The 25,664-nt window shown below is 46.8% G+C and overlaps 1 protein-coding gene across 2 annotated transcripts; it reads left to right on the top strand.

The window, feature by feature from the left end:
- Window positions 1-728: 728 nt before the first annotated feature.
- TSPAN2 (tetraspanin 2) lies at window positions 729-23,700 on the top strand. 2 transcript variants are annotated; one of them, XM_059488088.1, is made up of 8 exons: window positions 729-798; window positions 2,898-3,000; window positions 15,250-15,347; window positions 15,777-15,851; window positions 16,362-16,463; window positions 17,656-17,730; window positions 18,463-18,546; window positions 20,062-23,700. In XM_059488088.1, exons 1-8 carry the CDS (start codon window positions 730-732, stop codon window positions 20,125-20,127), a joined length of 672 nt encoding a protein of 223 aa, XP_059344071.1. In that variant the 5' UTR covers window position 729; the 3' UTR covers window positions 20,128-23,700. The 2 variants fall into 2 exon arrangements, with proteins under 2 accessions (XP_059344071.1, XP_059344072.1); XM_059488089.1 differs by lacking the exon at window positions 20,062-23,700 and adding an exon at window positions 18,664-19,406.
- Window positions 23,701-25,664: the final 1,964 nt, after the last annotated feature.

Below are 25,664 nucleotides of genomic sequence, written 5' to 3'. Positions count from 1 at the left end.
CAGTTTCCATACACACCTCAGGGAAAATGTATTCAAAACCTGAAAATATTTGAATAGGTAGAAGTCTACAGTTATGACTAGAGCACAAACTAAAAAGAGAAAGAAAAAAAAAAAGAAAAAAAAGAAAAAAAAAAGAAAAAAAGGAAATAAGTGTTTTATTTGTTAAATAAGGAGAGGAAATGCTTAACGTAGAAACCCCTTTTCCAGAGACACAACCTTACCTCCTGCTCCCCTGACTCAAAGCCCCACAGGCAACTTTGGACTCAGAGTTCCTGGAGACCTCAAAGGAGCAGCTGGAAAAAAATAAGATGAGAAAGCTTTAAGATTTTGACAGCAGAGTCAGCATTTCGGGTCAAATTAGAGAACAAATAAATGATTGGAAAATGAACTTGAGGGGCTCTTAGCTATGGCTATGAACCAAGGCAAGTTTAACCACATCACATTCTTGCTCCTGCCTGTAATTTTGCGGACAGCATCTGCAGGATCCGAGCGTCTTCGGGAGACACACAGAGGGATTGCACCGAGCGCGGGGCCCAGGGGGTGCCCGGCCCCGCCCGTGCCCCGCCCGGGCAGCTGCGGCCGCGGGAAGCCCCGGGCACGGCGCCGGGCACAAAGTCCGCCCCGGGGCGGGCCCAGGTCGGCGGATCCGCCCGGCCCCGCACCTGCCCCCGGGGCCGCCCCGCCGGAGTCGGGCCGAGCCGCGGCTGAGCTGCTGCCGGAGCGCCCGCCATGGGCGTGGGCTATGGAGGGATGCGCTGCGTCAAGATCCTGCTCTTCATCTTCAACCTGACCTTCTGGGTGAGCGCGGGGCGGAACGGGGCCGGGCACCTGCTGCAGGTGCCGGGGGTGCCGGGGTGGAACGGGCGCGGCTCCCTCCGGGCAGCCCTGCGGGATCGGCTGCCCGAGCTGCGGCTGCGCTCCCGGCTTCTGCTCGCTCCCAGGGAGATGCGGTTCTGCCGGGGAAATGAAGCACCGGCTCGGGGTAAGATGGCATTGCTGAGCAGAGACAGCATCTGTCTGAACTGATCGTTTAAAGCAGCGATCATTGCCCCGGCAACCACGCGGCTGCAGGAGGAGGCTGGGAGAGGTTCCCCCAGCACAGTGCAGTGAGCAGAACATTTCACACCATCACGGTGCTTTTTACTAATACCATTTTAATAAGGGAGAAAACAGCTGCTACAAGATCATCCTAAAACAGAGTCCTCGCATCGCCCCAAGAGGTTTAGGGAATGCTGTGTCCATTCTCTCCTCATTGCACCTTTTCAATAGTCTCACAGTTCCACCAGCTGAATTCACGCTTTCTCTTCTCTCACTTTCCCTCGTGCACTGTTCTCCCTTCAGCTTTCCAGAAAACAATCAGCAATGTTATCTTCTTAAATGTCTTTTTCTTTCCTTCTGATTCACTGGGGTCTTTTTAAAAGAAGCCACAAAGTCATCCTGTTCAGCCTCTCTGGACCAAGCAGTTTTGGGCTTTTGTCTCCTTTATGCTTGAAGCACAGTTAAACCAAAGGCTGTTCCCTCGTGGTGACAGCGCTGCGTGCTCCGGGGACACAGTGCTGCTGTGCTCGAGCTGGAGGGGCAGTGTGATTGCTGCCCAGCTGCAGCTGCAGGGCAGCAGAAGGACAAAGCTTTGTGTTATTTGTTTCTCAAAAGTGACAAGTACTGTGTTTTGTTATCTGCCTTTTCGCTGAGATGGAAGGAACCATCGCAGCTGGCTGGGACATTCACCCCGAACTGCCAGGGGCACTCCACAGCCTGGAGAGGCCCTGGCAGGCCAAGGCTGGCAGCAGGGAGGTCCCCATGCTGTGACAGGGTGGCAGGGGACCCTCACCCTCTGCTAGGACACATCTGTGAGGAAAGCTGTGATCCTGAGCTCTGCAGCTGTACAACTGCCTGCTCTCTTGGCTTGTGGAGCTGTGCCAATGGATCGAGTGCCAGGGAATGCAGGACAGGTTAGGGGAGCACTGTGCCAGGCTGGCACCCACATGGGAAGCAGCAGGTGCTTGTGAGCCTTGTCCAGGATGTGCAGGTGCCACAGGCTGAGAATCTGGGCCTGGACAGCAGCAGGACACTGTGCCTGGTCCTGGGGGTGCTGGAGGTGCCTGCAGGACACACAGCTCTGCTCCTGAGGGATGTTGGAGCTCCTGCAGGACACACAGCTCTGCTCCTGAGGGTGCTGGAGCTCCTGCAGGACACACAGCTCTGCTCCTGAGGGTGCTGGAGCTCCTGCAGGACACACAGCTCTGCTCCTGAGGGTGCTGGAGGTGCCTCCAGGACACACAGCTCTGCTCCTGAGGGTGCTGGAGCTCCTGCAGGACACACAGCTCTGCTCCTGAGGGTGCTGGAGTTCTCTGCCAGGTCACACAGCTCTGCCTGGCAGGCTGATGATCTGTCTGGCACGTGGTGAGGCTGAAACCTCTGACTGTAGATCTTTTCCCTCAAACAACATGCTGTGACACTCCTTTGTGACCTGGTCTTGTTCACATTAAAGGGAATTTTTCCTTGCATTTGACAGCATCTATCACTTGTTTGTAATTTCTGTGATCCAAGATATCTACCCAGTAACAATCCTTGTACCTCCTAGTTTTGGTGGGGGTCCCCTGCCCCACTCCATTCCTCATGACAATTCAGGCCCAGTTTTGATAATTAAATGACTGACAAGGTTTGAGAGTCTCTAGTAAGTTCAGAAGCACCACTGCACTGAGGAGCTGAAAGAAAGAACTACATCGCACTGTAATAGTAATTTGTTGTTTCAGACCCTGGCAAGTGCTGCATGAATTTTCTGACAGTGCAGTTCTGAGCTGTGGGATTCCAAGAAAGCACAAGGTGCCAGGACACTGCTGTGATGCTCTGCAGCCTTTGTCACTGCAGCCCTGACTGCTGTGTTTGTGTTGCAGCTGGCAGGACTGGCTGTCATTGCCTTCGGGCTGTGGCTGCGCTTTGGTGGGCCCATGGCTGAGTTTGCTACAGACAAGAAGTCCCCAGAACTTTTCTTCATGGGTAAGTGACAGTGCTGGGAGGGCAGCAGCCTCCAGGGTTGGTTGCATGCTGGGGCAGGTGACACACCTTGGTCAGCAATTTCTGGGCTGACCTACACAAAACTGGATGTTCTGGTGCTGTGTGCCATGTGTGTGATGGCTTCTGGCCTTTCTCGGCTTGACAGCCACTTCCTTAGCCCTAACTAATCTCCTCTCCTGGATTTGATCCAGTCCCCTCATACCCTAAGTGAATTGTGCTAAGACTCTCAGAATAGAAGGTGAGACAGGTCAGACACTTGTGGGGCTCACCAATATATCCCTCCAGAGTTTTGTGTGCAGCTGCCAGCCAACAAAACAAGTGTCCTTTCAGAAGGTTCCCAGAACCAGGCCAGCAACAAAATTCTGCTCAGCAATTCTCCCTGTGGAGGCCTCAGTGGGACCAAAGTGCCAAAGCAAATCCTTCCCCAGCTGAACAGTGATATTACCTGGTGTTCAGTCATCTCAGGAGCTGTTTGTCCAACCTGGGCAGGCATCAGCTAGTTCCTGTGCCCACAGAACTGGGATTAGTCACATCTGTTTTTAGCATTTAAGATAACTTTTTCTCCCTGGGATCTCCAGGTGGGTTTTTGGGACCTGTGCTTCATATTTATAGATACCCTTAAATAGCAGCTGTCTGGGACTGCCAGCGACTGCAGCTCTCTGTAATTGGTAACTGTAACATATTTTTACACCAGAAAAGTTGGAGTTTTTCTGTTCAATACATCACCCCTAGAGATGGACCCAATAAAATCCCATTGGTGCAAACATTTTTGCCATCTACAAATGCCAAGTGTGAGTGAATACCCAGTCCTGCCCTGGCCATCAAGCCACTGTGGCAGGGTGGAGGGACTGGGAGGTGACAGAGGTGTCCTCCAGCAGTTACCTGTCACTCCAGGATTGTGCAGTCACCTTAAATACCCCAATGCTCTCAGTGGAGGCTGACCCAGACCCACCACAGCCCCAGGCCCAGGTTTCTTTAACACCTGCAGCCAGGCCAGAGGCACAGAACTGCAGCCATGGGAATGAATGGGGAGAATGTGATGTTCAGCAATGTTTCCCTGGGATTTTGTGAGGCTGAACAAAACCATTCAGATGAAAACATTGTTTGGGACCTGAGGGTTACTGTAAAACACCTCCACTGACACAGAGAGCCGGGAAGTTATGATTTGCTTTTTCTCTTACATCTGAGCTGCTATGACAGCAGCACATTAGATCACCAACTTCATTTCCAGCTCCACTTTATACCTGCTGAATTCCCTGTGCTGTAGATTGCAGTGCTTCCCTCCCTGATCCACTTATGTTTGTCCCAGGAGAGCAAACAAGACAAAAGGATGTTCTGGCCTTCAAAATCAAGTGCTGCTGGAAGGCAGAAATTGCTACATCCTGTACTGTGAATAAGCACCAAAACTCCAGTACAGCCTGGAACACACAGTCTAAACAAGATATTTTTTGTTGCATGTGTATTGAAATCTCCAAAAGATGTAGTCTGCTTCTGCACTGAATAGAAATTACAAAAGTTGTTCAAAGTTGTTAATTTTGGGAAGTCCTGAGGAATGTTCTTGTAAAAGTTTCATCAGACACCATGACATTCAGCTTTTGGGCTGCCACACGTATTTATAGAGCTGCCTGTTGAAATGTGTAACTGTGAGAGGAAGTGCTGAGGAACAGGGCACAGAGATTTCAGAATTCTTTCAAACTTACACTTTGGACTAAATTCTAAAGTGAAGTTTTGCCCTTTTCTGTAACAGGCACTGAACAGAGCATTCCTGTAAAAGAAAACCAAAGAGTTTTCTGCTGTCTCCTTCCCTCCTTACAAACCCTGCTAAATGCTGTGACCCCGGAGCATCTGATGGCTCAGCTCAGGCTGTGCTGGGGCTGTCAACACTCTGGGGCCGGGGCCATGGTGAAAGAACAGGGAAAAGTTCAGTTTCAGTGGGTTTGCAGCAGACAAAGCTGCATTTGAAGGTCATGCTGAAGAGCTTTCCCTCTCGAGGAGATTTCAGCTCGGAGTCCCCCCTGGCAGTTGTGTATTGGGCCTTTCTCAGAGTGTCTGGGACTGTTGTTTATTTGGCTCTGTGTGTTTGCTCTCTAACATGCTTCCTGGGTGGCAGCCAGGGCTTTGCATAGGAATTCTTAATATGGAACACTGTGCAGCACACCAGGAGCAGCTGCCCTGAGGGCTGAAAGAGAAAGCAGATCAGCAGTATGACTTAAAATATCAGCATATAGCTACACATCCAAAAAGAATTTCTTTATCTCAGTTCCACTGATGGCATTTGTGGCTCCTTGTGATAACCCAAGGCCCTGGGATCACATCAACTTTGTGCCAGTGCTTGGAACAACAGTGCAGGTGCATTGAAACACTCCACAATCACCATCTTCTGAAAAACAGTTCATTTTCTTTCTTCTAAAGGGCAGCACATTCTGCTCTTTCTGTACCTGGACTGAGCTGCCAGCCGACTCTAACCAGCTTCTCTTTTCTCCTTCCTTGTGATTGTTTTTTTCCTGGATCTGAAATGTTGGGTTAGTGTAAAATAATTGATAATTCTATCCTTGCATTTTCCATTAGGCCAGAGTGAGTCTCCTTAAATAGCCCTGTTCTTTACCAGCAGCCCAGCTGTCTTTTCTGCCCCTGGAATAGTTCAGGCCATGACTTGGCAACCAGGCCTGTTCATCTTTTCCAGCCACTGAGATGTTTTTGTTGGTTGGAGAACAGCTTACAGGCAGCAGTGCTGTGGGCAAGCACATATGTGTTCCTAGCTTTCTGTTGCTTGTGGTTTTGTGTTTGGGGATCCATATTCCCCACTGCAGTTTGCAGTGAAAAACCTACAACAGAAAAGGTTGGAATTGGAGCACTTTGACCCACGCAGCCTCCAACCATTTTACCAGACACATCTTACACCTGGAGGCTCCTAAAATTGGGCATCCTCTCCCTGCAGTTCCCAGTTCCCTCTACAATGGGATATATTTTTATGTTACTCCATCTCACAGTGCAGTTTTTGTGCCTCTGCTTCAAGTGATGAAGCAAAACTGTGGCTTCCCTGTTCAACTGCAGTTCAGCTCTGGTAGAGTTCACAGATCCCTCTCTTGAGAAAGAAAAAAAATGAAAAAAAAAAGGATAATTTCATCAAAGGACAATAGCTGGCAGATACCTTTTTATCTGAGTTGTCTGTGACATTGCACAGATCAAATGGAGAAAAGATCTGTGGAATTTCAGGAATTCCCTCAGATTGCTCATCCTTATGGAGACTCCTGTACCAAGACTGGGAAATTTTTTACTGGGCAGGAAGGTCTGTAAGAGTCAGAAGGAAGTTAGATGCTTGTGGGAACCCAGGGTGTCAGCATTGCTGTCTCACAATTAATTAATTCCTTGTAGTACTGCTGGTCTTAATTTTAAGAAAAACTGAAGCACAGTAGTACAGACCAAGTGCTGCTGAGTGCAAGTAGAGCACTTGTAAAGCAAAAATTGACATGGGGACCTTTTAAGGACCAGTTTCAGTTCTTCCATCTCTGCTTTTGGTGGACAAAGGGCAACCAGCAGGACAAACTCTGTATTCCTCAGAAAAGAAGTGCAGAGGGTCCCATCCCTGCCAGCACCAATAAAAGTGAAGTGTGTGTACTCAACAAACCCCCTCAGGAATGGTAACAAAACCTGATGAATGCAAACACATCAGTCTGGGTGGCTCTTTCTCAGCCCTGAAATGTTGCTTCTCCTGCACAGCCAGAGCTCACAACCCTCCTATGCTCTGTTCTGTTCTCTTTGTTTCAGTCTCATGATCCAATCTGTGGTCCAGGCATCCATCAGGGCCAAAACAGCTGTGGACAAAAGTTTTAGGGTGATAGTGGCTTTTTCTTGGGGTGAGAGCAGGAGTGATGCTGCTGGCTTTGAAAGGTACGTGGATGGAGCGTGCCTTAGGGTATGAAGTCATGTCTGGAGTTGAAGGATATTAGGAGCTTTTCTCCATTGCAGTGGATGCCCATACAAACAGGAGCTGGCTGGAGTTCCATCCATGTGGACTGCAGTTCTCTGCTCCTGTGCCTCACTTTGTTCAAGTTCTATTCATGTATTTTGGAGTCAAGCACTATACCCTTAGTCAACAGGATTTTCTCTGCTAAATCCAGCACATCTCAAACTCTACCAGCCTTTAAAATGAGAGCTGTTGGCAAAAGAGATGTGCAGCCACAAGAAGAGCATTAAATGATCCTGCCATCATGTATTGGAGAGGCTTTTAGTCTGTACTTAAGACTTTAGCAATGAAATTGTCTTTCTTCCTATCATCTATGTGCAGCTTTCTTTTTTTCTGTTGCTCAGGAAGAGTGGTTTAGAGAGAAAAGGCTGATAGTGGCCCTGAGTGGAAAACGGAAGCTGCTCACTGGAAATTCACTTTAAAAATATGACACCACCACTACCACCCCCTGAGAAAACCTTACTAAAAATGAAAGTTGTTCCAAGGTCTTCGGTCTCTGTTGTGGATTACAAAACCTTGCAGCAGTTCCTAAGAGTTAGCATTTCTCCTGACAGAATAAAGGCAAGAATAAAGGCAATTCTCACCAAACAAGCTACTTTAGCCTAATGTGACAATGTGTCCGTCTGCCTCGGGGTGATTGCTGCATATTTGCAAGATGCTGATGTTCAGGAGGCTTTTTTTTTTTTTAATCACTTAAGCATGATAATGCACTTTATGCTTTTTGCCCATTAAATTGTCCTCCTGGGTGGCTTCTCCCAGCCAGTCCCACCCCAGAGCAGCAGCCAAGGCCACAGTTACCCCATTTCCTTCTCCTCCCTCGAGGCAGCTGGAAGCCACCGTGGTTCCTGCTCACTGCTGTGACTGCTGAGCCCTGAGCCCCTCGGGGAGCTCCAGGAGTCCCTGTTCTGCTCAGGGTGCCCAGGCCCAGCCCAGAGCTCGCCCAGCAGCACTGGGAGCTCTCTGCAAAGAGCCACCTGCAGGTGTCTGGGGACAAACCTGTCACTGGTGCTGTGGGAAGGAAAAGGGCATCAAGGTGCTTCCCATCCCTGCATGCCCCCAGGACGTGGCTGGTTACATTAATGTGTAACCCCAGAGGGTGCTGAGGCCCTGGCACCGGTGCCCAGAGCAGCTGGGGCTGCCCTGCATCCCTGGCAGTGCCCAAGGCCAGGCTGGACAGGGCTGGGAGCAGCCTGGGACAGTGGGAGGTGTCCCATGGCAAGGATATTTTCTGAAAAATCCTTTCCTTAGGATTTTTCCTCCTGAGAAGCTGAGAGGCCTCAGGAACAAAATGCAAACAATGGTTATCTGCTGCTGTGGAATGCAACAGGTGCATCTGGGATTGGTCTCATGGGGTTGTTTCTAATTAATGGCCAATCACAGTCAGCTGGCTCAGACTCTCTGTCCGAGCCACAAGCCTTTGTTATCATTCTTTCTTTTTTTATTCTTAGCCAGCCTTCTGATGAAATCCTTTCTTCTATTCTTTTAGTATAGTTTTAATATAACATATATCATAAAATAATAAATCAAGCCTTCTAAAACATGGAGTCAGATCCTCATCTCTTCCCTCATCCTCGGACCCCTGTGAACACGGTCACAGGGGCTGGAACTCCATCATCTTTAGGGACCCTTCCAACCCAAACCATCCCATGATTGCTCTCTTTGGAGCAGCACCCCACCCTCCAAGGTTGCTCAGGCTCCTTTTTCACACTGAGTCTCTTTAAGAGAGCTCTACATGCTCTGAAGCAGTTCCTACATAACAAGCAAACCAGTATAACCCATTACAGCTCCTGTAAGGGAAATGTCCTGTGCTGTGTTTCGCTCTGACAGAGCTGTAAATACGTTTGGACCGTCCACTTTGAAGTCATTGAGAGGAAAGCGTTCTGTCTGCTGGAAAAAAACAAACAAACCAGCAACCAAAAAGCCCTCAGGCTCCTTTTTGGGGCTTGTCAGTTCAAAAACATCTTCAGGAAGGTTTGGATTGAGCTGGCTCGTGCACACACAGGATTATGCAGTGTCCTAATCTAGAGAGGATTGCAGAGAATCACGAGAGGATTTCAGAATGCCAAATGACTGAGTATTACACAGGCAGAAGAAATACAGTGTCAACAAAGTGATGCAAGTGGTAACAGATAATGTAAGCAGTACAAACACTGACAGACTCTAAATTAGCTACAACCACACAGGAACATGATCTTAGACTCACTATCAGTTGCTCTTGACAACAAAGTGCTTTGCTTACTGCAGCCAAACAGGCAAATAAACGTCAGGAAATTTGAAGAAAGAAATCTTAATGTCATTGTGTACATTTGTAGTGCTCTGTGTGGTTCTAGCCAAAAAGGATGAAGTGAAAGTAGAGAAAGTACCAAGACTTTTGGCCATGTGCTTCTGACCACAGTGTGCACTCTGAACAGCTCCCATGTGAGGAAGTTTTCCCACACTTTTCACATCATTAAATGGTAGAATCCATTGCCTGGGGTCTGTGAAGAGCAGCCAGGGCAGGACGGCTCCAGCTGGCACAGGTGACACCTGAGTTCAGAGGGGTGGACCCTGACAGAGCCTTTGGGAGCAGCTTTGGGAGCAGCTTTGGGAATGCACTGCCTCCAGTGAATCTGGCCATAATTATTTAGGGTTCATGTGAACAAGATATGTAACAGGGACTGGTGTTCTGTGGGAAAGAGAAGAACTGAACTGGGATGTTACATTACAATGAGGCTGCTTTTAAATTGAAATTCAGGATTTGTGCATCAGCAGTAGCCTCCAAACTGGGCTGGTGCCTCTAATGGTTCCAGGAAAATTAACCACAAAATCTCTGCTGAATTCACACCAGACACTTAATCAGATAAATCCATTATGCTCAAATTAAGGGTATGTTCCACTTCTCCAGAAATTCATGCCACTTTAGAGGCCTCAGCAGCTTTTCTCCAGTTCTGTAAATGTATTTTATAAATAAATATACAATGGAAATTTCTCGTAACAATCCTGTTTCAGGAGCTGAGTTTGGTGCCACACATAACCATCCCTGTCTGGACTTTTTTTTTTTCCAACTCCTACGTGTGTTTCTCATATTTTCCAGGACTGTGTCTGTGCTTGACGTTCCTTGGTGCTCTCCTAAGGGCAGGAGAGCCTCAGTCCTTCCTTGGAGGGTTACATCTGCCTCTGGGGCTGCAAGGAACTCACAACCCCAGGAAAATCCCTCCAAGCCCTCTCTGGGTCCCGGGCTCTGCTGTTGCTGCTGCTGGGTCCCTCACCCCCAGAACAGAGCTGCTTGTTCTCTCTGTGGAGTAGGAACAGCTGGGGGTTTGTTCAGTGTTATTTACTCAGCCCAAAAGAGAGGAAAAAAAAAAAAGGAGAATTATTTCAAATGGAAAGTGCCCATAGCAGCCAGGTAAACAAGAAACCCATGTGAAATAAAGCCAGACAGAGACAGGGTGTGTTTGTCTGCTCCTGCTCTTTGGCAGGGATTTGTGCCTCAAACCTTCAGTAAGACTTGGGGAAAAACAAACAAACAAACAAACAAAAGTAGCTCTGGGAGTGGGTTCTGTTCCAGAGTCTGAAATTACATCTCTCCCATCCCAGGCTGATCCTTCCCTCACTCTTGATACACATAAAAATGTATTGCAGCTATAAAACCCCATCCTTCTCTTCTATCTGGTCTAAAGAGATGGAATTCTGTATCACTGCTAATCACAGAGGGTTGGTACACTCAGAAACAACACCCAGAATCCCTTGATCCTTTTGAAGGTGATTTTTCAGACTTGCAGATCTGTCTCCATGTTCAGCCCAGGAATGGATGTGTCCTTATCTCCAGAGGAGACAGGGAGAGCTGAGTGCCACGAGCACTGAGGCTGATCCAGAGACCTGCTGACTTGTGGATTTGCCATTTTTCACCACTGGGAGCCACAGGATGCTCTGAGACTGCCAGATAACATTTTAATTCCCTTTGTAATTGCAAAGCAGAGTCTGCTAGAAAATGGGAATCCCTCCTGTTGGAATTTTCACAGGGAATACCCCCATCTGACAATTTCCTTTCAGGAAAGAATGATTTTCCCCATGGGATGAATCAAAAAAATCAAATATACAGAAAAGCTGCTGCTTTATGGCTTTCCAAATTTGTCTTTGCAAAATAAAACAATGGCAAAAAAAGGGGGTTTCCCTCTTACACTCAGTACATTACAGCCAGAAGGGAAATCAATTTGTTATCAGGTGTTCTCTCACTTGACTCACTGCTAAAAGGAGAAGTCTTCATTTCTCTTCACATCTATAAAAAAACTGGGGGGGTGGGGGGGTCAGCACGGCAAAAAAAACAAACCACACCCCAAAACCTCAATATTTCCTCATTTAAAAAAAAATTAAGAGAATAGGCTGTGTTCAAAAATCCCCAGTCCTGTGACACGTTGTTTTTCATTCTCTTGTGGTTATAAAGAAGCCCCTATTTCCTCCAGAACCCCCTCAGTAATCAGTGCCTGTGGCTGCCTAAATCAACCAATTTTCTGTCAGATTTGCACATGGATTTTCATCTTTGGAATGTGCCTCTTCCTCCATTTGCATTCAGGGGCTGACAGCGACCTGTTTGTGGGTCCTAAATGCAGGTGGAGTAAATATTCCGATATTCTGCCATCCCAGATGGCAGAGCTCTGTCTCTGGGGCCAGCCTGGGGCCATTCCTGCTCTCTGCATTCCCTGCTCTCCGTTAGGTGCCAGCCCTCTCTCCTCTCCATGAGCACACACAGAGCAAAGAGCAGAATTGCAGGAAATCAACAGGGGCAACAAGAGGTGAGAGGAAAGAATTCACAAAGGCCACAAATCTTTGCTTCCTTTCCACCTTGTGCATTTTTCCTTCTGCTTCACAAAAAGCTGCAGCTGGAGAGTCTCCTCATCATTTTCCACTCACCTAAACAAGCTCTCTGTCCTGACCTGACTCACACACTTCTTTTTGCCATGTTGAGCTTCACAGTGAATTTTCTGTGTTGGTTTGTAGCTCTCAAACCTGTTCTGTTCTGTGTCTATAAACTGACTTTTATTTGTTTCCCCGCTGTGCTGTAGATGCCAAGCTGGAGGCCATGCCAAGGCTTTGTGTTTTACAATGGAAGTGCTGATGAATAGAAGCTGATTAAGGCTTTCCATCCTGCTTTTTAGGAAGGGATGGGTTTTAGTGGGGCTGAGCTACTTCTGACTCTGGTTACTATTGCAAGGAAAGGTGTGATATTAACCACCAAAATCTGGATTTGCACTGCTGGCCCCGACAGCTCTCAGTGCTTGGTGGCTTTAGTTAAAGCTGGGATTCCAAGGGCTCTGTGCCAGACATTGCCACCCTTTGCTTGTTTTTCTCTCTCTGGAGAGTCTCACTTTAAATTTAGGTCTGTTCTTATCAAGAATTTGAGGTGAACGTGCCTACATTGCTGTGTACAGCCCCCCATTAGGAAAAGGAATACCAGATCCTTCTTACATACTTACACCATCCAGGATACTTCTGCATCTACAGCTTTGATATTGTTACAAACCAGTTTAAACACAAAGAAAATTAAGTCTGTGAACAAAACTGATCAAACCAAGAAATGTTCAAATCTACCCAAAAATATTGTTAAAACCAAATGAGGTTAGATGCTAGTGCCAAGAAATTGATATATTTTATTTAATAGTAAAAGAGGCAAAGAGAAAGAAAAAGAAATAGAAAAAGAAATAGAAAAAGAAAGAAATAGAAAAAGAAAAGGGGGGAGGCACAGAGGGGTTAAGTGGGGCCTCAGTCAGGATGTGGTGGTCTTCTCTGCAGCTTTTGTATTACAGTTTTGCTACAAGAGGCAAAAGTCCCTTATGAAGATGTTTAAGCCATAAATTATAACATTTCCATCTCTGGCAGACATCCTTCCTGGAAGTCACCTTCCACTGAGCATCCCTGGATGTGGCTGCTGGGAAACCTCTCAGTAACTTGGCCCCTTTAACTTTTTTCAAGCTACTCTTCATGTGTCTCATGGAATATTCAGAATTGGAAGGGATCCACAAGGATCAACCAAGGCCAAGTCCTGGCCTCAGGACAACCCCAAAATCACAAGTTACATTCCTGTATGAAAGATTACATATGTGTGTATATAGAGTAGAAAAGTAAAAATATCATGATTTTTGTGGAAATCTTAAGTGTCAACATTATTTTCCATCTAGAAATAGCTGGGTATCACCAAGTGGCAGTCCCAGGCTGAGAAAGGACAAAGTGGGATGAACTCTCCTGAGCAGAAGATGGAAGGAGGTGGATTTTAACTCCTGGCTGGCTCAGCTTGGGGCTCAGCTTTGTTTAGTGAGTGTTGTGAGTTCTTCCTGTAACACGCCTTAAAAGGGAAGTTCTCACTGAGGTAGTGGTTTAGCTCTGAGTCATTCGAGTGAAATGCTCAGGCTGTTTCTCTGACAAATGCAAATCCAAATTCCTGAGAGTGGTCTCACCCCTAGACTCACCGAGCTTTGTCTTTCCTAGCTGCAAATAACCAAAAGAAACGGGAAGACTCCTTTCCTGTGTCCTTACTCCAATTTATCTTTGCTAAGTGGCTGATAAGTGCAGGGAGGGAGCAGGGAGGGACGCACTGAATACGTGCAGGAAACATCTTTGTAATTACACTGTTTGTTACCATGGAGGAAATGGCAGCGTTGGTGTTTGCCTGGGGAGCACCAGGTTCTGCACCTGAGCGAGGATTTTTTGTCCTTTCCAATTCATCTTCCACCAGGGCTGGCTCACCTTTCTCCCCTGAGCCATAAATATCTTTGTACTCCAGTAAAAACCAGTGCTGTGCATCTGTGTGCAAGTACAGCCTGAAGAATGCTCAGTCCCAGGAAGTCACAGGTGGCTGAGTATTAAAAATCCAGAAAACACGGAATAAGAACTGCCAACACAGGCAGCAAGCAGCATCCCCCCAGCACTGTGTATATTACAATTGGTAGGGCAAAGCCATATTACTTGTTTTATTGCTGTTTATCAGAGTGTCTCTCTCAGCAGGAACTGGGGCAGGAGGAAGGAGGGAGGGGAGGACAAGGATCACACAACTGGGATAGACACAGGGACTGAAGGCTGATGTGGCACTGAATGGGCAGCAGGCAGGAGTTGGCATTCCCCAAGCAGGCTGCAGTGAGGCAGAGCAGCTGGATGGAAGCTCTGCACTCAAACACTGACTGGTTTTACATTTTCCTAGCAATTGCAAACTGTCATCTGTAGGATTTTCTAGTCCAGGTCACACAAGGCCTGCTAACAGCAAATGCCAGCAGCTGTGCTCACCTTGGGTTGGATTTTATAATAACGTTTCCACTGGTAACTGAGCAGACTAAAGGCTCTCCGTGGAAGCTTGGGCAGTCCCGGCTGGAGCAAGGCTCACTGTGCCCTCTAGTGCGCTCTGCCTGCAGCTCCCGTCCCTCACCAGAAGGACACGAGGAGGAGGAAGATGAAGCTCTTTCCCCAGCAGTGGCTTGGCACAGCATCCTGCACAGGACAAGGACTAGAATTACACCAACAGTACCAGAGCCAAGGCACAGCCCCGTGGTTGTGGCCTGGTGGGAGCTGAACCCCACAGGAACCCAAGTGTTACCTAAACACAGATCGAAAACTGTACATTCACAAGTGAGGAAAGAAAAACTCTGTACTCTGATTTCCTTTTGTCCTAGATAAAGCCCTTACAAAAAATAAAACCAAAACCAAAACACCTGTTGAATAAGAGTGTCAGCTTTCATTTGGGGTCCTAGATCTGTATGCTGCCATCTCCCATGTTCCTTTCAGTTCCTCCATTTCCAGCCCCAGGTTTCCCAGGAATAAGCCCTCTGGCAAAGCTGGGTTTTCTGCTTTACATTGTTTATTGCAGAGGTGTAAGGGGTTCTGGATGGTATGGGGTTTGTTCTTCCTGCACTGAGCTGTCCCTGGGACAGCAAACTAGGAAGGTGAAAGTCACAGATTCTTGTCAGAGAATATTCTCAGTTGGAAGGGATGGACCAACAAGGATGATCAGGTCCAACTCCTAAGTGAATGGCCCATCCAGGAATCAAACCTGCAGAGCTGGTGGTTTTAGCACCATGCTCTAACCAACTGAGCTAATCTCAAATTGTCTTATTTAATTCTCCAAGAATTCTGAAGAAAGTATTGCTCGCCCCCTGTGGCCAGAGAACCTTTTCTGTGCAACCAGTTTTGTGAAAGTCAGAGACTTTGTTATACCTGTAAGTGAGTGGGGCTGATGAAGTAGGTAGCAGACTTTGGGGAGAGAAACTTCCTGAAATTGTTGCTGGCTCTGTTTTCCACAGGACTCTATGTGCTGGTGGGAGCAGGGGCCATCATGGCAGCAGTTGGATTTTTCGGGTGCTGTGGAGCAGCACGGGAGTCCCAGTGCTTGATTGGAACTGTGAGTAAATCTTTCCAGGGCCTGGGCTCTGCAGTGAAACCATCCAAAGCATTAATGGGAAGATCTTTACAGTCCAACACCTGAAAGGTCTTATGTCCTTTTATTGGTTAATCCAGTGTCTCTGGACTCAGCAGCCACCACGCTGTGGCAGAGCTGGCATACATGCAGAGGTGTCCTTCCTTGTCCTTTGTGATGTATTTATTCCCTGGAATTACTCTCTGATTTTCCTGAAGCTCCCTCTGAGCCACATCTTTGCCATTTCCCCTTGGCTTGAATGTGACAAGGAATCTGCTTTAGCAGCCCTGTGCAGAGCCCCCTCAGAGCTCTGGTTCAGGGTGGGCTGTTGGGGCCTGGGGAGGATGAGGGGCTGGCTGGCAGCCCCCATGAACAAGCCACACTCATGTGAGATTCTCTCTCCTTCCTCTGCAGTTCTTTGCTTGCCTGTTGGTGATATTTGCAGGTGAGGTCACTGCTGGAGTATTTGCCTTCATAGGCAAGAAAGTGGTAAGTAGCAAACAGCCTCTGATGTAATGATGGGGTAGTTATGGATTCCAGTGCCCACTGAGCTGGCTCTTCCATAGGAAAACTTTCCAGACTTTTCCCTGCAAAACCCTCTGACATTCTTATCTGGAGCCAATGACAGCTTGTGTTATCACAAGTTTGGAACAGGATGAAGTTTTTGTCTCCTCTGTTCAGGAAAAGGTGGAGGTGTGGTTCAGCCTTGAGGGAACATCAAGGGGAGCTGTATGAAAAGAGGGCATTGCCTGGGAGAAGGGCAAACAAATTCAGGCACTGAACTTCCCCAACTCAGAATGTTTAACCAAAACACAAAACAGAGCCTATGAACACTCTGACCCTCTGAATGCCACCAGGCCACAAACCCTCCTGGCTTTTGAGTCACCATACCTGTTTACCAGGCACAGATTTTTGCCCTGGAGGTTGAGAACACAAGGTGACAGTCTTGGATGGGGGGTAAGACTGAGTTGCAACTCACTGAAAGTCTGATTTCTGCAGGCAATACAGGAAGCCCAGAAAATCTATGAAGATGCTTATGAGGACTACATGAAAAACCCAGTGGGGAAGGTCAACAGTACCATCTATCGCTACCACGTGGCTGTGAGTACTCCTCACCCCAACAGCTCCCTCCACTGCTCCACTGCCACACTGCCCCTTAGAATCCAGAATTCCTCCCTCTGAGGGATGCCAAAATAGAACTGAATGTACCTAAAATCCAGCCAGAGGCTCACAACACTGAGAGTTTCCTGAGGGCTCTGTCAGAATTCTGGGTTTTGGATCTGTACATCTGAAAGTGCGATTAGCCAGGCTTTGAAATTTCTGATGCTTCTGGTCTGTGTGTGCAGAAGAAATGACCCTTGTGGATATTGAAATCCACAGATAAATACTTGCAAATGCAGAGAGAGAAATGTTTGCATCCCTCTGCATCAGTCAGAGAAAACATGACCTGTGTCCCAGGACCTACAGTGTGGCTGAACCAAGTCAGTGAGAGACCACACATGTGTGACACAGTTCAGGCCACCCAAAAAGTGAATGTCTGAATCAGAGTTACAACCTGTGACTTCTGTAATCCTGTTTGTGTCCATCCTGGATCTACACTGCCTCCCATGGAGAGCAAGCCCAAGCTTTGCTGCTCCTTACAGCAATTCCCACGTTCTTTAGAACAAACATTTCACAACCTCAGACCCTTTTGTCCTTCTCCCATAGCTCTTATTTCTGACCCAAAGAGGAATTCCAAGCATTTTGTGGGAGATAGGCAAACAGGAAAAACAAACCCTCTGAAACTCTGATTTATTACTGTCTCCAAAACCAGCACGATGTTGTGTCAGAAATAAAATTCCAGCATTCTCTGCTGTACTTTTTATGCATTGCCCATAATTCTGTATGTGATATTTGAACTTTCTGCATTCTCCCTTTAACTCCTGTTTTCTTGTAAGCCAGGGATCTGCTTTTCCCAAATCCACTTGTTTGCTTTGTTATGAAATACTGTAATAAAAATCTCTTCTGGTCATTGTTGTTAATACAAATGTGGCTGTTTGCTGTGGCCTCACACAATTGAAACTAATTTTTGAGAATTTTGTCCCACGCAGTTGGAACTCTACCAGAAGCAGCAGTTTAAATATAGAGAATAAGGTTATTATTTTATCTGTACAGATTTTTTTTTTTTTTTAGTTATTTATTGTCTCACTTTCAGTATGAAAATATGTCCCTAAACCAGGACAAAATAACAACTGATTTTCATTATGTGGTCTGTGGTTTTCCCTCTTTGATCCTCCATCTCTGTTTCATGCAGCTCCAGTGCTGTGGTAAAGGTAATGTGGAACAGCAAACAGGATTGCCCTGTCCAGAGAACATCCAGCTGCCAAAGGCAAGTGTCCTCTGTCCTGCTTGTTCTAATCACTTCTTCATGTCAGTTCTTTACTAACATTGGAGGCATTCTGTAAGTAAAAGAAAGGAAGAAGTTCTTTTTACCTTGCAAATTCCAGCATGAAATTCCTTATGAAATGGAGCAGAGTGGAGGCAGAATTAAGCTGGAGGTCATAATGCCCTCAGTCATGACACATGTTTGTGGCATCCCATGGTAGCCAAGACAATATTGCACCATCTGAAAGGAAAAGGGAGAAGGAGGGAACAGAACAGGATCCCAAATTCCCCATGGAGGCTGGATTTCAGCAAGTGCCCACCTTAGTCATGCATGGAGCCTCCTGACTAAAAACTTCACTGGTGTCAAGAAAGATATTTCTGTCATTTCTGTCTTTTCTGGAATCTGCTTGTGAGTTCAATGTCAAAATGAAGCCCCAAACCTCCTGATTTAGCATGGCCTGTTACATAAAGGAGTTTAAATTTAGGGAGAAAACTGAGTGTAAGAAAATTACTTGCATGTGTCAGCCTCTCCAGGCAAGAGGTACAGATGCCTCACCAGGAAAGGGAAGATGCTGGAAAATTATCCAGCAAAGCCCAAGGTTTAGATGCAGGAATTAGGATGGTGACTGCACAAATATTTTTGTGTTTATTTGTTGCTCAGTGAGAACAGCTGATAGAATTGATTGAAATATAGATTTCCAGGCATTAAAAAATATTTTAATTTTGTTTCCAACAGAACTGCCTGACTGAAATTCAGAATGTAATTGATACTCAGCTGCGCCTAGTTGGAATTGTTGGAATTGCAATTGCTAGCATCACAGTGAGTAAATCCATTTCTCCAGTCTCTCCTTGAGCCCAGTACCCTTCCCTTACTCAAAGCTTTGTGGAAGGTGTTTTGCAGCAACTGGTGAGACTCCTCAATTCTTCTTGCTTCCAGTGTGTCTTCTCCCTGGGAATTGCCCCCATCAGTGCAAGCAGAGCTCTGTGACTGTGCTTTTCAAGTTCATTTTGTGTCCTTAGACAGGTTCCAAAGTGATGGTGATCTTTTGTTGTGAGAGCAGAGTGCACATGAACCAAACTAAAAAGCAAAAAGCTGTAGCAGCATTTACTGTATTCCAAAACAACTGCAGTCTGATGCTTTCAGTCCTTTAGGACACATTCCTTAGTTTCCATGAGGAATAGAGAGTAGCCACTAGAGCTGTGACCAATAGATGTCACCCTGTCCCAAGGACACAGCAGCACCGGCAGGCTGGGGCTCCCCAGGCTTCAGCACAAAGCTTTTCCAGCTCAGTTGTGCCATGACTTCCTTCAGAGTCACACCAGCAGCATGAGGAGCCACAGTATGAGTAAAGAAACACTGCCTTAGCTGCTGGGAAGAGCAGGACATTCACAGTGGACACTGAAAAGCAGCTGAAGGGTTTCTGCAGGTAACAGAAACCATGCTGTGCATATTGAACAATCCTGGGGTTTGCATGAAACAGGAAGGGACTCAAAAATACACTGGGGGTGGGACAGAGATCAGTAACATCAAGGACACACCAGAACTGGGATCATCTCCCCTTGGGTCCCCACCTCAGACACAGTGAAGGTCCTGAAGTGACCACGACCCCTTCAGCAGCAGAAATGCACCTGCACCTTTCTCTGTGCTTGTTTCTGCCACGTGCTGGGCTGTGAGGGCTCAGCTGTGCCCATCCTTAGGGGCATGAACCCAGTGCTTTAATGCCCATCTCACACCCTAAGCAGTGCAGGCTCAGGAGGCAGCAGCTGTGGAGAACTGACCTGTGGCAGAAAGCAGAGCTCTGGCAACACCCACTGTTCTCTGCTTTTATCATTCCCTCTGCTGACCAAGTTCCCTGACACAAATGGGGGTTTAGATTTAATGTATATAGTCTTATACTTAATGTATAGTCTTGCTCTTGAGCACGGGAACTATTCAGAGCTGAGCACCAGCTCTGGGGGCTCTGCAATCACCCTCTGCTCTCACTCTAATGTGTGTCCTATTCCATGTAGAAGCATTCTGAAATTCAGAACACTCCAGTGAAATACCAGGATACAACCAATATTATTATCACCAGTTATTATGTGACTTAAATTGATGTTAGTAACATTAATATTTGGAGCAGTTGTGCCTTGGCTGGACATTCAGAACAAAGAACAGTGAAACCAGTGTGATAAAATCAGTGAAACCTCCTCCATGTTTATTGTCTGATGTTTTGGGGTTTGTAGATGGAAGCAGTCACTTCTCTGCCATAGGGACTTTCAGATTGTCTGATATGAAAATTGTTTTATAACTGTTTTGTAAGTGGATCCCTAAATCACATCCCTTCTCTTCTAGATCTTTGGCATGATTTTCAGCATGGTTCTGTGCTGTACCATCCGTAACATGAGAGAAATGATCTAAAACTGTCACTGCACAACTCTGCCCCAGGAGTTCCAGACTAAGCTTACAAGAAGTGCTCTTCTACCCAATTTAATAATTGTAATGCATTTTAATCAGTGTTTTAACATACTGAGAGGAAAATATCCCGTTAGGTGATCAGGTGAATTGTATTAGTTACAGTAAAACTCAAGTGAACAAAAAAAGGGTTTAAAATGTCCTTTTTAATGAAAAAAGAGCAAAGGTGCATCTAAGACTAATTTGATTTTTAATGTTTGTATATGTGCAATTAAGAGTTTACACATGTAAGCACATGCATGTGTCTCCTTACAAACACCTCTGGATGTGAGCAGGTCCCTGGATGTGCAGCAGCTGCCCAGGTAAACATCTGCAGATGGAACAGATGTGTGTGCACATCCCCCAGGGACACAGTGCTCAGAGCCCCCTCACACTGAGCCCCTGTGTGCCAAGAATTAGCAGAGGCACAAATGCCATTGTAAAAAGACCTATGATCCATGCTGTGACTTTATTTTTCAAAGCCCAAACAGAGCAGAACTAATAAAATTGTACTTTATTTAAAAAAACAATTAATGCCTAAGGGTCTCCAGCAAACTTGAAGAGTAGACCCACTGACTTCACTGTCATGCAGAGACTGGGTGTTTATTTTTTGTAGGACTGGACCCTTCATGCAAATGCAGAAAGCTCTGGGGGAGAAAACACATCCAAGGAGATCCAGGCTAAAGGAAGAGGGGGAAGGAGGTGGGAAGCTGGCAAGACCAGGCAGTCATTTGGGACCAACTGCAGTGCAAAGTGTGCTTAAGCTTCCCAAGCTAGGCTGAGATACACCAAAAAACCCAACTGTGAGTTCAGGGGGCCACTAAAATCCACATTTGTCCCAAAAGCCTCACTGTGGCTACAGACTGGTGCAGGGGTGGAGCCTAGGTCCAGACAAGCAGCCCCTTGTCAGATCTCTGGAGAATCTGACTGGCCTGTGGAAGCCAAACAAAGAGTGAAAGCGGTCAGAAAAAGACACACAGCACTTTAATATCCTCAGTTTCTGCTTCTGTGACTATCACAGCTTCCATGGGGCTCTTACCTCAACCTCTCGCCCCTTCCTGGGGCAGAAGGCAGGAAAGGAAGATGGGACATTTTTACAGAGCCATGCAGTAAGTTCTCTTACTGGCACCTTTAGGTTGCATAGGTATAAATTAGATTGTCAGGAATAAAAATTACACTGTGTGATTGAAATACCTCAGGGCTTGCGTTTACATTGTTTTTTTCTAGATTTTAATTTTTCTATTTGTTATATTTATTCATAAGAGAATGTTCCTTTTGAACCAGCCTAGAAGGGAGAAAGGTTGTCCCCAGAAAAAGAAGTTACATCAAAGGCTCAGGATCTGTTAATTTTTGGCTTACTTAAGATAATTCACAGTTTCAGAGAAAAGCTTTTTGCTAATTAAACCCCCATAGCAGCAGATCTGGTGATCACCAGTTCAGATTCCCGATGCAGCTGTTCCATCCATGCTGGGGAGAAGTTCAGTGAAACTACACATCCCAATTGTCTGAGAGGCCTTGGAATTTACAATTCATGGGCTCCTTGTTCTGCTGAAACACAATGGAACAAAATGGGATTTCAGGAAATATGTTATATATTGTGTGGGATATACCACCCTTTATCTAGTATTTATTTTTTATCTCTTATTCCCCAAAGAAACTCAAACTCCCATCAGTTTTCTGTCACTTCAGGACTTGGGGTAGTGCTGCTGCTCCAAGCCTCTGGTTTAGCTGACACATCTTGCTGTCTCTTACATGGATTTCTCTTTTCCAACCATCCAACCACGAGCTGTGGCACTGCACTAAGAGCTGGGCTTTGGGCTGGCAGGGACACATGAAATCACACACCAGAAAAGAGTGAGGCTTGTGTCACTCTGTCACAGCTGATTAGCAGTGGATGTTAATTAAAAACAGGGCCTGGGAACCTCATTCTGCAAGAACCAGCACAGGAAACAGGGCCCTGATCTGCTGCTTGTTCCCAAGACAGCAGTGGCAGCAAATCCATGAGGGTCTCAAGCTGAACCTTAGAAATCAGTTTTACACAGCAGGCAGCGAAGCAATTTCCTGGCTCCAGGTGTACCTGAGACTGTCCCTGAGACTGTCCCTGCAGTGGTTGTGCTCTGAGGAGATGATGGGGTAGTGCCCAGCTGGGGTGTGTTGTCCCAAGGTAGTACTGGCAGAAAGAAGGAACTCTTGTGGAGTGTCATTGTTGCCACTCAGGACAAGCCAGCTTTCCAGGAAAATCAGTAAAAACAGCACCAGAGCCAGTGGTTCAGGTTCCAAGAACTGTTGTCCCACAGGGATAGAAACTGACTGCAAATAAAGCAATTTCCTTGTGTTACATTCCCCCTCATAATGACAGTGTTCCGTTCATTTTAAACACATCTACACATTCCTCAAACTCATAGCACCAGAATGTAATGACAGAACCAGAGTTTATCTTTTTATTTATTATTTCTTGAATAAGATTTCTTGGAAGATGCCCACTCCTGCTTGGAGATGCACTGAATGCCAAGGCAGCTTGCAGAACCTGCTGTTGCTTCCCCATCCCTCCACTCCCCCAGAAGTACAAAACCACCCCAGTGCCTTAGAAAAACAGGAAAAAGTGGTGGAAAAAACTTTCTATAAATTCAGACTCGAGCCACCAAACTTTCTGCTGAAGTGTTTTGGGTTTGTGATTTGTTTTTTTCTTCCTCTAAAGAAAGCATCAATTTTCTGAGCATTCCTGCATAAGCTCTAGGGTTGCATTTATTTAGGTTTAGGGGATACTTGCACTGCATACCAGGAACAGGACCATACCTGTTACTGGTTTAGTTCTCTAAGTTATTGGTATAAATTAAGCTGGAAATCAACATGTTATTCATATACTAGTGCCTTTAACAGAATCCAGGGATAAAGGTCTTTTGTAGTTTCCTGCTGTTGTGAGGTGCTTAATATAATTGCAGTTTTCTCTGCATCTTAGTAACTGAAGGTATTTTTTCAGTTACTGCAACATAAGGCAGCAAAAATACCCATTTATCCTGTCCCTTCCACCTGTGTCAGAGGAAAGTGACAAAATATCAGAACCCTCCAGGTGATAGAACTTTGAAAGCACATCACACACATTTTCTTGTTCTCCTGTCAGTTTGTTCTACAGCATAAAGATGTAAGTTGTTGATGCCCTTACTGTGTCTCTAAACATCTTTATTCACATTTCCCTTGTCTAATTTTTCTAAGTTACTGATTTCAGTGGGAGCTTCCTTTGTCACAGGGAAACCTCAGCCAGTTTTGGTACCTCTCAGAAATCACACAGCAGCTGATGAAGCTCAGCCCTGTGACTTCCCTACAATGAAGAGTAGTATTTCACTTGTCTTGATACTGATAGTTTTATAACAAAACACATTTCATGTGTCTTGAAAAAGAAATGGAGTTGTCTTAAGCCCTCAAATGCTGTATTGCACAGCCTTTGCAGGCTATGGATTAACAGCAGTGGATGCTGTTCATAGAAAATGTACATAAATAAAGCTTTTCAATCTTTTTCCTCTCTATTGGTGCTCCAGCCACGAGGTTCTCCAAAACACTAACCACCTCCAGGATAATGTGTATGGCACAGCATAAATTCTGATTTTGGACAGAACTGGCATTTCGGTTCATGTTGCCAAATCTGTGTCAGAATTACCTCTTGCTTTGAAAGAAAACAAACCTAACTCTGTGGCTGAAATTCGCTTTCACTTCCCTATGATGTGTTCCGAAGTGGCGTTTTATCGGCTGTGTGTCTTGAATTTGAAACAACTTCCTAATAAAAATAACCTGGAATAAACGAGTCCCGGAGAGAACTCGATCCGCGCGGCCAGAGCCCCCCAGGCCCTGAGGGCACCGCGGGGCTGCCTCCCCTCACCTACGGCATCCAGGACACCGGGTGGGCTCCAGGTGACGGGGCAGCCCTCGGCCAGCGAGGCAGGCAGGGCCCCGGGCTGGGGACCGGGATTAGGATCGGGACTGAGACTGGGATTAGGATCGGGAATGGGATTGGGGTTAGGATCGGGACTGGGATTAGGATCGGGACTGAGACTGGGATTAAGATCGGGATCGGGACCCGCCGGGATCCAAACCCGGCACCGCCGGAATTCCCCTCAGGGACCCGCGTGCCCGTGAGGCCCCGCCCACTGTGGGCAATACTCGCTCCCCATTGGCTGCTCGCACGGCAGTTGGGCGGTGCCACAATCCCAGAATGGTTTGGGCGGGAAGGGACCTTAAAGCTCTTCCCAGGGTGCTCCAAGCTCTGTCCAACCTGGCCTTGGACATTTCCAGGGATCCCGGGGCTGCCTCAGCTGCTCTGGGCACCCTGTGCCAGGGTCTCACAGGGAAGGATTTCTTCCTAATATCCAATCTAAACCTACTGTTTGTGTAAAGCCATTCCCCCTTGTAGTCTCCCTTCTGGTACTAGAAGGCCACAATAAGGTCACCCCGAAGTTTCTCTTCTCCAGGCTGGACAATTCCAATTTCCCAGCTCCATCCCTCTAATCATCCCGTTAGGTCCTCTGGACTGGCTCCTGCTGCTTCCTGTGCTGGGCGCTCAGGGCTCAGGCGGCTCCGCAGGCGGGGTCTCACCTGAGCAGGGCAGAGGGGCAGAATCCGCCCCTGCAATGCCGCCCATGCTGCTTTCCGTGAGGGAACAGCGGCGGCCCCGGCGGGCAGGGGCCGGTACGGGCGGGGCCTCCCCTCGGAGCCCTCGGCACAGCGCCCCCTGGGGGCCGGGGGTGTCGCTGCAGCCCCCGCGGGTGCGGAGCGCGGGCCGCTCCTTTTGCCGCAGAAACCGGGGATAGCGCGGGCTGCTTCTCCTGCTTCTCCTTCTTCTGCTTTTCCTTCTCCTGATTCTCCTTCTCCGTGCTCCACGTGTGAATGCGTCCGGGTTTGTGCCTCTCCGAGCACCTGAGGATCAGCCGCGGCTCCAGCCCCAGCCCGTTCTGTGCTCTCCCCACCCGGGCTGAGGGACGGACCCTGGGTGAGGATGTTTGGATTGCCTGCAAATCCATCGCTGAGTTGTGTGGAAACCGTCTTGGGATAAACGGAAGGTAACAAACACTGTATGAAAGGAATCATCGCCTGAACAGGGATTTATCGCTGGGCTTGGTGATCTTAAACTTGAACATGAAAACTGCTTAACACAGTCCTCGGAGGGCATGGAAGTGTATGGTTAAATAGATATGTTAGAACAACGCAAATGTCTCAGTGTGGGTTTTTCTAAAGTGTAAAAGAAGGCACATTAGTTATTTTCTCTCAATTATTTTCTATAGGCATTAACCATAAAAGTAGACCTGGGTTTTGTTTGTACTGAAGACAAATCTGTCAGGCCATAAAGGACATTACAATAACTTAGCAGTGCTGCTGATCCTGTAAATAGCCAAGCACCTTCTTTTGTTTTGCTAAGTACAAGTGCCGCTTAATAGTAAACAGAATTATATTTTCCTGTGCTAAATAACATTTTTAACAGTCCAGACACCTTGAGAAAGCTCTGGCTTATCTTA

Source organism: Ammospiza nelsoni, chromosome 23 (genome assembly GCF_027579445.1).
Source record: "Ammospiza nelsoni isolate bAmmNel1 chromosome 23, bAmmNel1.pri, whole genome shotgun sequence".
Classification (NCBI taxonomy): domain Eukaryota; kingdom Metazoa; phylum Chordata; class Aves; order Passeriformes; family Passerellidae; genus Ammospiza; species Ammospiza nelsoni.
Note: the sequence above shows the minus strand (reverse complement) of the source record. Positions and strands in the feature narration are given on the sequence as shown.